Source organism: Numida meleagris, chromosome 23, assembly GCF_002078875.1.
Source record: "Numida meleagris isolate 19003 breed g44 Domestic line chromosome 23, NumMel1.0, whole genome shotgun sequence".
NCBI lineage: Eukaryota > Metazoa > Chordata > Aves > Galliformes > Numididae > Numida > Numida meleagris.
In genome coordinates, this window is record NC_034431.1 from 1,114,339 (window position 1) to 1,128,299 (window position 13,961).

A 13,961-nucleotide genomic window follows, 5' to 3' on the forward strand; every position below is an offset into this window, starting at 1 on the left:
TCTGCCTCTTCCCTTCCCTTCCCTTCCCTTCCCTTCCCTTCCCTTCCCTTCCCTTCCCTTCCCTTTTCTCCTATGTGTGTATTGCTGTGTCGAGCTTTTTTCTGTGAATGCACATTCTTCTTCTTTACTTCTCCATTTATGTTTGTGCGTTTTCAATACATATGTCCTTCAAGCACATCAACCATTCCCTTCCCCCCCATCAGATGGGTTCTGTGCCTGTGCAGCGCTGTTTGCATAGTGATGCGCATTAGCCCGTGTGTTTTGGATGAGCATGTGGGTAGATGTGCAAAGGGCATTTGCTACCATGCAATGGCGTGTCTGCATTACTGCTCTGCAGCATGCCTGTCTGCACGTGGCTCTTCACGTCTGCAGCCCCACATGGCTCCGTAGTGCGCGTGTGTGACTGTGTGCTGGCTGAAAAGTGTCTGCTTTCCAAAGCTGGCTCGGGGAGGGATTCTCAGGACACGGTCTTCATCATGGGCTGCGCACTGGGACTTCTGCTGCCGTTATTAAAAAAAAAGCAACAACAACAGAAAAATTCTCACTGCTTCCTCCTTTTCTTTATAACTTGTCTTTGTAAGCATTGTGCGGGGTAACTCAGACATGAATCAGGAAGTTGCACTGCTGCACAGCTCAGGGATGTTTTTCTAGCCGCGCTCGCACAACTGGGGGCTGTCGCCTGTGACTCAAAGCAAACAGGGAATGACTCCAAAGTTTGGAGGCCAGAGCCCTCCAGAGTGGGGGAGCAGAGCTGCAGGCTCCAGAGCTGTGCAGGAGCTCCTTGGCTCTCCCGTAGGGAATCCTGAAGCCCAGCTTTGTGCATGCACTCTGCCAAGCTCCAGGTCCTGGCTGACACTGGGAAGAAGCAGGCTGTGGGCACACTGCTTACATCCAAAGCTAAATCCAGAATGGGAGTTAGGCTGGAAAAAATTGATCACTTTGATCCGTGTTTCACTAAGGATGGCAGCGCATAACCGAGCTTCTAGCTACTTCCAGTGATTCCCTACATGAATCCTGCTCTTCACGTGCATGCTCTGCAGCAGATTTCTTACGTAAATCCAGCTGCCCCTTAGATCCTTCTCACCTGGTTTGAGCTGGCTTGTCAAAAAGACAATGTTGTTCCAACTCTTGGCTTTGCTCACTGTGTCAGTTTCTCATCTGTACAACAGGTTAACAGCAATGTAGAGTTGTTTGATAATAAAAAACGTGTTTGTTTTTTTAACTGTGAAATAATCAAATCGTCTGATAATGGGACTGAATAGAAGTTATTTTGAAATTATTTTGCACTCAGTTAGTTGCTTCCCCTTACTGGAGAGACTTGGAATTACTTAATTCCACATACATTCCCTGTGCTGGTGAATCTTTAGCAGAAGGAGCAGAGTATCGTGGTCTTGAAGTAGAAATGAATGAGTTTTGTGCTTGAAGGCACTGGAACGTCTTCCATCATCATGAGAACAGTCGTAGTAATGCTGGCCGTGAATGACACAGTGTGACATATGCATGCTAACCAATTATTTTAATTAGCAGAAATAGCAAATTGAAAATAATTCAGTGCAGTTCATACTGTGGGTGAGGTTCCAAGGTCTCCCATGTAGCTCGTGCCTGGGTGTGTGCTACAGGGCTAAGGCAGGAAGGCAACCACTGATTTGCACAAACTGCTTGAATAGGCCACAGGACTCCTCACACTCCGTTCTGCTTTCTACTTCAGTTCCCCCATCTCTGCCACACAGTGCTAAACCTCCTGCAGATGGAGCCTTACGCCTTTGTGCTGAGAAAAGCTTTGTCTAAGAAAGTCTCATGCTACTGACACTGTAAGGTTTTGCACCATCTGTACTGGGCATTGAGCACTCGTCCTTTGAGCCAGAGTGGGCCTGGGAAGACCCTTGCCGACTCGACAACCTTTATGTTTGCTGCCATGATTTCAAACAATCTGTCTAATGTTTCTGGGAGGAGCTGGAGGTGTTTCTGGCTTCTTCACCCCTTCAGAAACCCACAGTCTAGGTTTCTTCTCTCCAACTGGCTTGAAACACAGCTCCACCTCTTCAATGCGATCTCCAGGAGGTTAAATGACGGGAGTGTGAGGGCTGGGCGCTCAGCAGCTTGGCAGGACTTGCTTACATGTTTGGTTTGCAGCAGTAGTGGTTTTGTTCCCATGCGCCTACACTGGGATTTTTCCGAAGTACCAGAACACTGCCAGTCCCAGCCACCACACACAGCCTCACCTGGGGAGGAAAAGCCATGCAGTCCTGTGCTCTCCTTTCTCTCTCTCTATTAACTAGTTGCCACAAAATAGACCCCAAGTGGCCACTCAGATTAATCACGAGTCTGGATCCCCGAGGACACCTGGTTCTGCTTTCCCCATTTAGAGATGCTAATTCAAATTCCAGCCACTAAGCCAGGATCTTTCTTCTCACTGAAGCACAAGGACTCATTGCAGAAAACAGAACGTATTCTGTATGGAGAATCCCATGGATCCTGTAGCCCACTTCAGATTTGCAGCCTTCTTTCCCCAGTTTGCTTCACTGAAATTTATAAGGCCAAATCCTGTCTGGAAATACATTGCCCATGTTTCCTAACCAAATAAGACAAGATATGCAGGAGTAGTTCCTTCTGTCTTTCAGTTTTTGGGGTCCTTGCATGGGAGATGTGATGGGGACAGCATTTGCTCAGGAAGACCTCAGCATTCAGGCGCTGCTGTGTTACGTACAGTATTACATTTCAGGATGCTGTTCAGTGTGAACATGCCGTCCTATGGCTGTTGTGTTAACCCAGGTACTACACTGCCCATGGGTCTGGTGGAGGAGCTAACGTTCAGACCAGCCGCCCCTCACCTTGACAGTGAGCCCCAGCAGTTCATAAAGCAAACCATACCTGGCTGGGATAGAGCAGCTGCTGCTACCAGGGATGCCATCAACACAAAAAACATGCTGTGCTCCTCCTTCCCAGCCATGCTTGGAAATAGGGGTCGTATGCCAGCAGAGATGGCATTTCCGATAAGATCCTCCTATAATGCCTGTAAAGTGTTTAATCCATAAATGACCCAGACCTGCCATATGCATCCTGGAACTAAAGCACCACAAAAAAGAGGATATTATAGGCGCAGTGCCCATCGCTCTCCTAAAAGGCAAGGAGCACAAAATAATGCCTGGGTCTGGCTTGACTGAAAAAGCTCCAGCAGAGAAAGCAGGATGAAGGGGCTGTCAGCACTCACAGCAGCTCGGGAAGTACAGGGACTGTGAGTCTATTGTTCAGCTGAAATCTCCCCTTGCTTCTCCTCTCTGCCCCAAGTTTTCAGATTTATAAAGCGCCATTTCTTTTAATTTGTAAAAACTTCTTAAAGCTTATCGGAGAGGGTTTGCTCTTTAATACATCATATCTTATGCAGTGGTTCCCGAACGGCTTGTTCACTAAACCACATTCAAGCTTAAAGGTCTGCTCAGCCTCTGGGACAGTCTTCCTTATGGTGTGGAAATCTGCTTGGGAATTTTAAGCCTTGTTTCCTAAGGAAGTGATCCTGTGGGTGTCTGCCCATCTCTTCTAGCCCAGAGCTATATTGGAGCCTATTAGGCTATTTAGACTAATTACCATCCAGGGGTATGGGGAACAGGAGCAGCACAGCCTGTACACAGGGGTCTGTGAAGGTGGGCTGGTGGTGCAGTGAAGCCTGCCTTATCTTCCCTACTGCAATGCCATGCCTCCTACAGCTACACTGCACAATGTGCAGCTGCTTTCCTCCTCCCTGTCCCTCAGACTCACTCAGGGGATGCCTGGGACACACTCCTCATCTTCTTCCCCAAGTCAAGTCCCTCCTTTGTTGCACCAGATAGACTGGCTAGAAGAAGCTGCAGAGATTAGGGTGATTTAGCTCATCTCTTCAACTTTGCATGACAGCCTGCCTAATTCCCAGGCTTGACCTCCCTAATTTTGACATGTGCTAAGCCTTTTCCCAGCAGGCTGCTTCACCACTGCATCATTTCTCATTGACATCTAATTCCAAAGGAATCAATAGACTTTGAAAGGGGAGCTGCACAGATGAGGATGAGAACTTCCAAATGGCACGAAGGGTGGTGAGACAGGAGCTGAGGAGAGATCTGGGGTGAGAAGTAAACAGCTGGAGTTAGGAAAGGACCAGTGCTATGTGGGATGTTTCATGCAGCGTGATTTCTGGGAAAGAAACTTCATCTGCTAACAGGCAGCTGAAGCCAAGGAAACTGCGTTTATGCATGTAAATAAATAAAATGATATTTAACCTCCTTCCCAGGCGCACTGTGAGTGTGAATGTTTGCAAAGCTGTGAGATCCTTAGTTGAAAGGTGCTGTGAAAGTGCAAAGCATTATTAATATCCTTTACCTTGCTCATAATAGAGTATGCATTCATTCTGGGGAATTTCTGGACATAAACCAGACAGCTGCAGAATGACATTTCTTGAAAGCATCTATGATTTATTTTGTGCTCTTTAATTCCATTTTGTATTGAACACACATTTGTCATAGGACTGTTGCTCCACTGGGTCTTCTGAGTCTAAAGCAGACGGAGGGACCTGATCCCTTGCTGGTATAAATTGCTCCCTAGCTTCACTGTAGCTATTTGCTGATTTACACCAGAAAAGAACCTCAGCCCAAATCTTTTAATTGAATTTCCATAGCTCGGCAAGTTTTGGTGTAAAATCCAAGAGGTTTTAATGACAGATAAGACACTCCGTGTAACTAACCGTCTGGCTGGAGTTCTGTAGGAGCTCTTCGAGCCACTGGGCGTCAGGTCCTGGGAACAATATTGTTTTTGCAGAAACTCGAGTCTCTGGATAGGTTCCCTGGCTCTGCCTTTTCCATTTTGCTTTAAACACGTTCAGCTTTAGAATCTGGGCCTGGAAGCCGGCAGGGCTGATGTGGTTCCTTCACGTTGCACGGATTTTTGTGAAAACAAAACAAAAATAGCTTTAGTGGATTTGGAATTTTTTTTTTCTTTTTTTTTTTTTTTTTTGGGAGAGAGAGAAAGAAAGAAAGAGTTGGAAACTTGCAGGAGCTGAGTGAACACGTTGTTTCAATAGCAATGCCTGTATTGCTGTTATGTTTAACCCTTCCCACTTTTGGGAAGTCCCAGTCATAACTCACTTCTTTCCTAACGTCCCAAGTGTGGCTGTCTCTGCAAATGCCCACACGTGGCTCCACAACCCAACCTGTATGTGGGAAACTGAGGCAAAGGGACTCATCCAAGGGACACTAAATCTGGATTAAACCTCGGCTCAGTCAAGTGCACGCTGCCCTTCCAAGCCAGCATTTCAGGAGTAAAATGTACACTACAAGAAAACCCATTCAGAGGGATCTGAATGATAATTTGGGCAGGCTTAGCCAAAATTACCTGGAGGACCAAGCCTTGATCCTTTGAAACACAAGCAGCCATAACAACACACACCTGGTCAGCGTATCTGATTGTGATATTGTCACTTAATATTAAAAAAACTCCAGGAGATGCATTCCACATTCTTTCCGTGACACTTTGAGCAAAGCAGCCTCCTCCTTGGTGACAGGATTTCTCCATCTGGAGGAGGAGGAGGATGATCATCTATCCAGATGATGGCCAATTTGTTTACTGGAAACATGCTGATGCCAGTGAATCCACCAACCCATCCGTGGCCCCTGGGTCACTTCAGGCACTTTTCTGACCCCAAAAAATCAGAGAAAATTGGCAATTTTCCGAATGAGTTCTGTTACTTTTCAGAAAGGATATTTTTCCCAACTTGTAAATTATTTTTCTGTTGAAAAATTACTATCTTTCTTTTTAACAGGCTCTTCACGTCAGTGATGTTTTCATTACAATTACATAATAGCAAAGCTTTTTGATTGAGCAAACCAAAAAGTACATTAGCATCTCAGTCTGGAAATTTCTGAGGTTTTGCCTTTCTCTCTCAACTCAGAACCGCTACGTTTCTTTCAAAATATTTCCCAAAACATTTCTCTAATAGTTCTAGTTGTAATACTTATGAAGAACATCCCAGGGGAGAAATGAAAGTCAGAGCCTGGCTGCAAAGAGGACATGGGAAAAGCCAGTGGTTGCTTCAGACTTCGTCTCTGCTCTTCCAATTTCAGCCACTGATAGAGCAGCAGCCCGAGCTCCAGGCGCACTCGGGGTCTGCACGATGGCTTTCCAGCAAGGAAAATCATACCCAGAGCAGCTTATTTACAACAGTGACAGCTGCCAAGGACTGAGCTGGGGATGAAGGTCCCTGGCAGTGCCAGGCTGAGCCAGCTTCCAGCCCTGGGAGCAGGGACAGGGCTGGGGCAGCGCGGCTGGGGGGCTGCCTCCCTCTTGCAGAGATGTCCTGTCTCACTTTTTGTACCAGGCTGAAACCGTAGCAGTTTGTTTTTCAGTCTGATCTATTTGCAGTAGGGTTTGCGGTTTCTAGTAAAAAGAGGGGGGAAAAAAAGCAAATAAATAAAAAGAAAAGAAAAACAGGCACATTAAATGAGTTCTTTTCCCCCTACTTCCCCCTCTTCCCTCCTCCTGTTTCTCTCTCCCCCTCCCCTCCCTTCTCCCGTCCCCTCTCTGTTTTCCTTTTCATGCCAGTAACTAGAAGGCTGTAATTTCAAAGCTGCTGCAGCTTTCCCAGCACCACGAGGAATGTGCAAGTGCCTGCGTTGTGTCTGCAGGGAGCTGCACAGCGTGGCACGGCGGGGCACGGGGCGGTGCCAGCTGCGTGCTCAGAGGGACATCCTGAATTTCACCCGAGATCGTGCCATTTATCTTGTTCCTTCTTAAAATAGCTTCTTTGTTGTGTATGTCAAGTCCACGGCCTCCCCGGCTTTTCAGGTTGCCATTTGTTTCGTGTGGGATAACGAAATGGTTCATCTCATCCTCCTGTTCTGCCCCTCGCTGTCCTGAGAAAGGAGGTTTTCTTTAGGAGGAGATGGGTTGCACTCTAAACTCCATTGAACACAGTTCAGAAGGTGTCACATTCGAGCATTGCCCAAGCAGCCTGTCCCAAGTGTTGTATGTACAGCCCATTATCTTTGTGTGAAGGCCACAGGAGCACGGGTGGTGCCCAGGAGAGGAAAGGCAATAGTGTGTGCATAATACCGAGCCTGCTGAGACAGAGGTGGAAAGCTGGATTCTTGCAAGTTTTTCTGGGAAGAGCTGATTTCAACCCGTCTGTCCCTGTTGTGTTTTGTCATTAGATCCCTCCTCCTATGATGCAGTCAGGAGAACAGGATGGGGCAGTAATATGAATTCTGGCCTCACCAAAAGTAAGTTGTCCCAATGTGAATCGCAAGTTCTGCAATGGAAGATCAAAATGAGACTGTGGGAAAGGTGGACATGGTTGGCTTGTGTTGTGAGCATCAGAATGGTGGAGGACTTGGGAATAGTAAGACAAGAGCTAGAATTATGTTATGACAAGAAAATTCTGGTGTCATTCTTGCAGGGACCAACACAGACAGCTTGGGCAGATTCTCAGAGATTCTTACTACTTTGCAGAAAGTCAAGCACGCAGCTAGGGCCCCTACTGCGTGAGCTGCAGCTCCCACCACTGCTTTTGTTTCTTACTGCTTTTGCTACGTCCCCGGGTTCACAATACTCTCTGGGTCATGGGCTGATATCTCATTGGAAATATCAGTTCCCTGTTCCTAAAGACTGTATTCGAGTTAACATAACCAGCCCATACCGAGCCACACATGTCCCTGCTTCCACTGCTGGGGCGTATCCCTGCACAGCAGTGCAAGATGGACATGGGCACTTCTGACTCTCAGCAAGATTCTATGGGGTGCAAATCAAAGCAGCAGAACCCAGCTGCCAGATCATGCTTCTTTGCTTTGCAGCTTTGTGAACTATGTGCACTCTAACTGGGAAGACTGTTCTTGGAGTTACGGTTTTCTGTTAAGAGAAATGATATGAAGAGGAGGAACAGATGTTAATGTCAAATTAATTTATAGAAATGGCCACGATATTTTCAACAAAATATTTGATTTGATAAAACCAACAATTTTTGCGTTAAAATGTTAGTTAAAAAGGAGTTCACTTTTCCAACAATTACGGAAAAAAGTTTCTACATAAAAAAAGTTCAGAATTAATACATTTTAAAAAATTCAATCTTTTTCTTCAAAACATGTATGTGAATGAGAATGGAAGTTAAGCTATAATAAAAGGCAGAAAATGGATGAGGTATCTACGTCATTTTTTCCTTGCCTAGTCTGTATATTTTCATTTTCCAGTGAAATTTGTGATTTCTAGTGAAACCTCATATTTTTTATAGTGCAATCTCAAAAATATCAGCTCTTAGGCTTAGGAAATGTTTCCCATTTCAATCACTGTTATTTCTGTTGTGCCTTGTTCCCTGTTCATTCTTCCCTCTCTGTTCTAGTAAATAATGTCAGATCTTTCCCTGGTTTTACAGGTCCTCCTGTTGCAGGGACACAAAATGTGAATAAGACGACAGAACAGCAGCGGCCCCAGCCAGGTAATTGTTGACTGTGCTAAGTAACTGTGTTTTGTACTGAGTTGGGAGAATAAACGTGCCAAGCAGCAACAACCATGGACACAGGACAAACTTGCAAAGCCCTACAGGGAAGTCTCAGAATAACGAGTCAACTGTGACCTAGCATTGACAGCAACTGTACCAAACTGTTTCTGTTTTACTGCATTGTCCTTCCCCATTCAAAAGAAACATCCTTGTTTCATCTGAGTCACGTGCAGTGCCTCACAATTGCATCTTCTTTGAAGCACCGTGATGTGCAACGCAATAGGTCCTGAAGCAGTTAGAGGCATGCAGCTGTTCATGCTGCAGCAGTGGAGCATCTGCTCGCTGCCTCCTCACCTCTGTTGCAGTGATGCCCAATGGAAGTATCTCTGCATAGAGTCAGCAGGGCTTCCCAAGAGTCAAAGGAAACCAAATAAGAAAAGCAAACCCTGCTGGCCAGCAAGCAGTAGTGTTTCCTGCTTGTTTCCCAAGGGGCCTTTGAAAAGCTAAATACCCCCTTCTCTGCTTTGCACAGCTGCTTTCTATCCTTTTTTTTTTTTTTTAGGGGGTTGGTTCTTTTGGCATCAGTTCAATCCACGAGCAAATGCTATAGATCGAAATCACCAAAACCAGAGAGAGCAAAGGAGAAGTGTAGACATTAGGGCTAAGGAGGCCCCACAAAAAGGGAAGGAATTCATTCCTAATAAATGCATTGTGGAGTTTTCAAGAAACACTCAGCCTCATTGGAGCCAGTGATAAAACTCCTGTTACTCTCATTTGTCTAACGTTCTTGTTTGCCTCAGTAAGGGAGAGCTGGGTGAACATTTCATTGATCTCAGAGAGAAGCAAGCTGGACTGGGAACAAGTGAATCTGAAAATCTTGTCTTCTGACCAGTTATTTCTATTAGAAGAAATATATTTGCTTCTGATTTGTTCCTTCTTTACTCTCCCACACTTGTTTTTCTCACGCAGCTGAACACTGTAATTGGCACATAAGTGTAGGATATGCCCAAAGAAATTATGAGCTTTGAAAACTGGGTCTGAAACCTGTGTTAGAACCACAGTGCCATTTTGGATTCCATAAATAATTGATGGTTGATTGCTAAAAACGAATTAAGGGCAGGTCTGTCCCAGGGCCTTGGAGAAAAGGCAGCACAAGTGAAGAAAATCAAAATCTGAACTGGCTTCTGGAATAAAAAGAAATGATTGTTCTTTCTTTTAGATGAAACTTTTACTAAGATAGCTTTTGTTGTTGGTTTTTTTAGATCCCTATCAAGTCCTGGGGCCCACCAGTAGCCGTCTTGCCAATCCTGGTGAGTTCCTCTGTAAATTCTGCACCTCTGTTGTCATTTCCTTGTGATGTGCTGCTATTCTGTGTACTGCATGGGTAGGCGTTGTCAGCTTTCAGAGTAGGTTGTGAGAGTCATGAGCCATAGCAGTTGAGGTCTCACGAATACTGGATGTTCAAAAAGTTGGACTGAATTACTAGAGAGTGATAACTATTAGCACTTTGGATTGATACTATTTGTTTACTGAAGGAATATAGCGAAGGAAACATCCTCATGAGGTTCTTTGCCTTTACAGTTAGTGTAACTACACATAATAAAACTAGGAGTCATCTCATCTGAGAAAGAATTAATCTTATGTGACTCAGAAAGTCTTTCTGTAATTGGAAAGAAAACTGTAGGTATCCAAAACAATATCCATGGTAAAGAGTAAGCGATTAGAAGTGAAATCGCTATGTCAACCATTCAGTGAAAAATTTTGCAGAACAGTATGCTCGGAAAAGGGCCTGTTTATGAATAGCTCAAAGATTTTAAGGCCAAAGGCGACCATTATGAAATCTAATCTGACCTCAAACTCATAAACAGAACAAAGGGTTGACTAACTTGTTTGCTGGGAATAGTTTATCCATTCCTACATAAGACTTTCTAAGGCTTGAAGGAGCAGTTCCCAGTAAAGATCGAGATAGTCCTTCTGTTTCCTGCCTTTGTCTTTGCTTTTAAGCAGGAAACACAATGTCATTTCCCTTCCTCTTTGGCTTGCTTCTTGCAGGGAGTGGGCAGATACAACTGTGGCAGTTCCTCCTCGAGTTGCTGTCGGACAGTTCCAACGCCAGCTGTATCACGTGGGAAGGGACCAATGGGGAATTCAAGATGACAGACCCAGATGAAGTGGCACGGCGCTGGGGAGAACGCAAAAGCAAGCCCAACATGAATTACGACAAGCTGAGCCGAGCCCTTCGATACTACTATGATAAGAACATTATGACCAAAGTGCATGGCAAAAGGTATGCCTACAAATTTGACTTCCATGGCATTGCCCAGGCTCTCCAGCCTCATCCCACTGAATCGTCAATGTACAAGTATCCATCAGATCTCCCCTACATGCCTTCTTACCATGCCCACCAGCAGAAGGTGAACTTTGTACCCCCACACCCTTCGTCTATGCCTGTCACATCATCCAGTTTCTTTGGAGCAGCCTCACCTTATTGGACCTCCCCTGCTGGAAGCATTTATCCAAGCCCCAACGTTCCTCGCCATCCCAACGCCCATGTATCACCACACTTGGGCAGCTATTACTAGATGCTTTTATCTCCAAGTGGCCTTAATCAGTCTTGTTGGACCTTTTTTTTTTTTTTACATCTGGGATTTTTTTTGTTTTTCTGGGGACCCTTGACGGATAATTGTGGCCTTTCTGGGACAGAAGTAAAACTGGATATTGGCTATTCCTGGATCAAACCTTCTACTTTTGTAATTTTGCCTCTTGTGTCTTGAACTGAGAGATGGATGCTTCTTTGGGCCAGTACTCCGCATTTTTCTTTGGTTTTTAATGCTTAAATCCTCTGTAGGAATTGACTATGAAGATTGTTCCTCGTTACCTGGAATGACTATTAGCTTTTTGATGAGAGAATATTTTTAAGAATTCAAAGCTGGTTGACAAGACATAGATCCAACCGTGGGTCTTAGGAACACGTGACTACAGGTTTTTTTTTCTCGCTTTGGAGAGGGCAGTTTGACTACAAAGTCAGGAGGACCTTGGGCTGCAGGGGACTACAACTGGAATCTTAGCTTTAAGGCAGATGAGGATTTTCACCCAACTGGAAATTAAAAAAAAATATATATATTCACATATATATATGTACATGCATATTTTAAGAAGTAAAGGGCATTGAAGGAAATTTCTAGGCTGTACAACTTCAGTAGACTGTGTATTAACTCCAGAAACATCAGAAACCAGAACAAAAAGTACCTTAATGTCATGCACATACATTCTCTGAAAGCAAAAGTGAAGTAAGAGAAATGACAGCAGGTCCTTGGGCTCGGCCAGAGCCGCAGGGACCGCTCACTGCTACCGATTCGCGAACGCTGTGCGTTTGTCAGACCGTCATCCAAAGGGTCAACAAATCAGAAGGCAAATTACTGTATAAATTATGCAGAGTTATTTTTCCCTATATCTCACAGTTTTAAAAGAAAGATTAAATAAAACGAGTTGACCTCGGTCACAAATGCAGGTTTGTTTTTTTTTTTTTTTACTATCAGATCAGTTGTGTGTGGGTTGTTTTTGTTGTTGTTTTTTTTTTTTTTAATGTAATTTGTACATCTTTCCAATCTGTACATTTGGGCTGTAGCTTTGTACTTTTCGCTAAAAAAATAAAAAAATAAGACGTGAGTAATGTATCTGATGGAGATAGCCTAGGTCCTGCAATGGGATTCATGATTGACCCCCAAACTAGCCAGAAACCTTCCAGATTTCCCGAGTCTGTCTAGAGTAGATGTTTTTTCTTTCATTAGCTTGTCACAGTTGTTTGCAAACGAACTCTGTTTAGCTAACGTGTTTGTCTTGGAGCTGATTGAAAACATACAGTGAGATTTCAAAGCGACTATTTCAATATTTTGTGATTACTCTTCACCAAAACCTTGAACTTTGGAAACATTTTAACCACTTTGCAGAGAAAATTATCAAATGCTTCTCGAAGCATCTTTTGGCGTGGCTTTCCGTTTCCATTTTAAACATTTGACAATTTTCTCCCGCCTCTAATTTTGCATGTGCTAATGTGATGATCCCCCAATGGTGGTTTGGTGCCGTAAACAGAAGGGTAAACCACAAGCAGTTCTGTTTGAGATCAGATGTCTATAGGGGTCTTAGGCCTACATGTACAGCCTATTAGCTAACTTGTATTAACTGGCAAACAATTAACAGGATCAGAAATATCTAGTCTAGACAAAACCTCCGGGACTCTGTGTGGGTGCAAGATTTGGTCCGTGTGCATCCGATTGCAGGATGAGAGCCTGAAACCAGAACGTTATAGTCTGCTCATAACTTTAAACAGAAGCACTGATGCCATTATTTAACAAACAGGAGAAATAAGATCGAGCTAATCCGTTTAGGTCTTAGTGCTTTTGGGATGTTTATAAGCAACGTTACCGCAATAATCGCAAATTTTAACTATGAAGAAATTACCCGTGGAAACGGGGCTTTTGCTACTATATATATGCAATGTACTTTTTGGATATTAAAATATATATAATTTTGCAAGTAATCTTGGTGTTTTTTTAAAAAAAAATTGTATTAAGTGTTACAATGAAATAGTTGTATGAAGAGGATGATGTAAAAAATGTGGCAAAATAAATGGTGGTTTTCTTCTCGAAGGCATCATCTTGTCCCACTCTCTCCCTCCTCTCTCACAGCTGCTGGTAGAGCACGAACTCGCATCTAAATTAAATTCAGCTAAAAGGAAAACGACAAATCTCCACAGTAGCAGCAATCATCATCCTTATAATATTGACCTCTTAGTCCAGAAAATTGGTTTATCTGGAGCCGGTGTTTATTGGATCTAATGGAGATACCGAAGCGTCTCAATCAGAAACCTGGGCTCCATCTTTAGTCCACGTGGAGAGGGAGAGAGAGAGAGAGAAAGAGAACTGCTAGAACAGCCAAAGCACGAGGTGCAGTGCCTGGCACGAGGGCGTTGGCAGAGCTGGGAGCAGATGCCTGCTCAGAGCCCCAGCGACTGCGTCACGGCCCCGTGCTGAGCGCTGGGACACGCAGCCAGCACCCAGCTAACAGACATCTCCTGCTCTTCACTCCTCAGGGCACCCAAGCAGTCACTGGCAGAATGGACGTGTGCAATGCTGCGTGCATGACCAGCCTGCCTGTCTGCTCCTGTTTCTCACCTGTCCCCAAGCCCCAGGGAAATCCAGTGCTCCGAAGCATTCCCGAGATGGAGTAAGAGGCTGCAAAAACAAGCGCTGCCAAGGAATCTTCTGATTGTGTAGAAAGGTCAGGCAAAGGCACTTCCTCCATTTTTTCAGCCACACGGTGGTCCTCAGAGATAGCTTGATCTTTCTGCAGATTTGATAAGCCCTTGGAAATACATAACTGCACAAGTACACCATTTCCTTCCTCCACACACAACCTTTTGTTGCTCAGTTTCTAGTACAATAGCTTTCACCAGCTTGATTAGCAGCAGCTCTGAAAAAGAGCCATGTTAAGTAGCGTGTTCAGCCAC

General features: G+C 44.5%; 1 protein-coding gene across 5 annotated transcripts in view; it reads left to right on the forward strand.

Annotated features, from left to right (window-relative positions):
* FLI1 (Fli-1 proto-oncogene, ETS transcription factor) overlaps positions 1-13,101 on the forward strand; it is an 85,373-nt gene extending 72,272 nt beyond the window's left edge. For 4 of the 5 annotated variants that reach the window (XM_021375925.1, XM_021375929.1, XM_021375930.1 and 1 more), the window contains 4 exons: positions 7,173-7,241; positions 8,387-8,449; positions 9,715-9,762; positions 10,505-13,101. In XM_021375925.1, coding sequence (XP_021231600.1) covers positions 7,173-7,241; positions 8,387-8,449; positions 9,715-9,762; positions 10,505-11,034 — 710 coding nt within the window. In that variant the 3' untranslated portion in view covers positions 11,035-13,101. The remainder of the gene's footprint in view (positions 1-7,172; positions 7,242-8,386; positions 8,450-9,714; positions 9,763-10,504) is intronic. The other variant, XM_021375928.1, reaches the window with a different exon arrangement.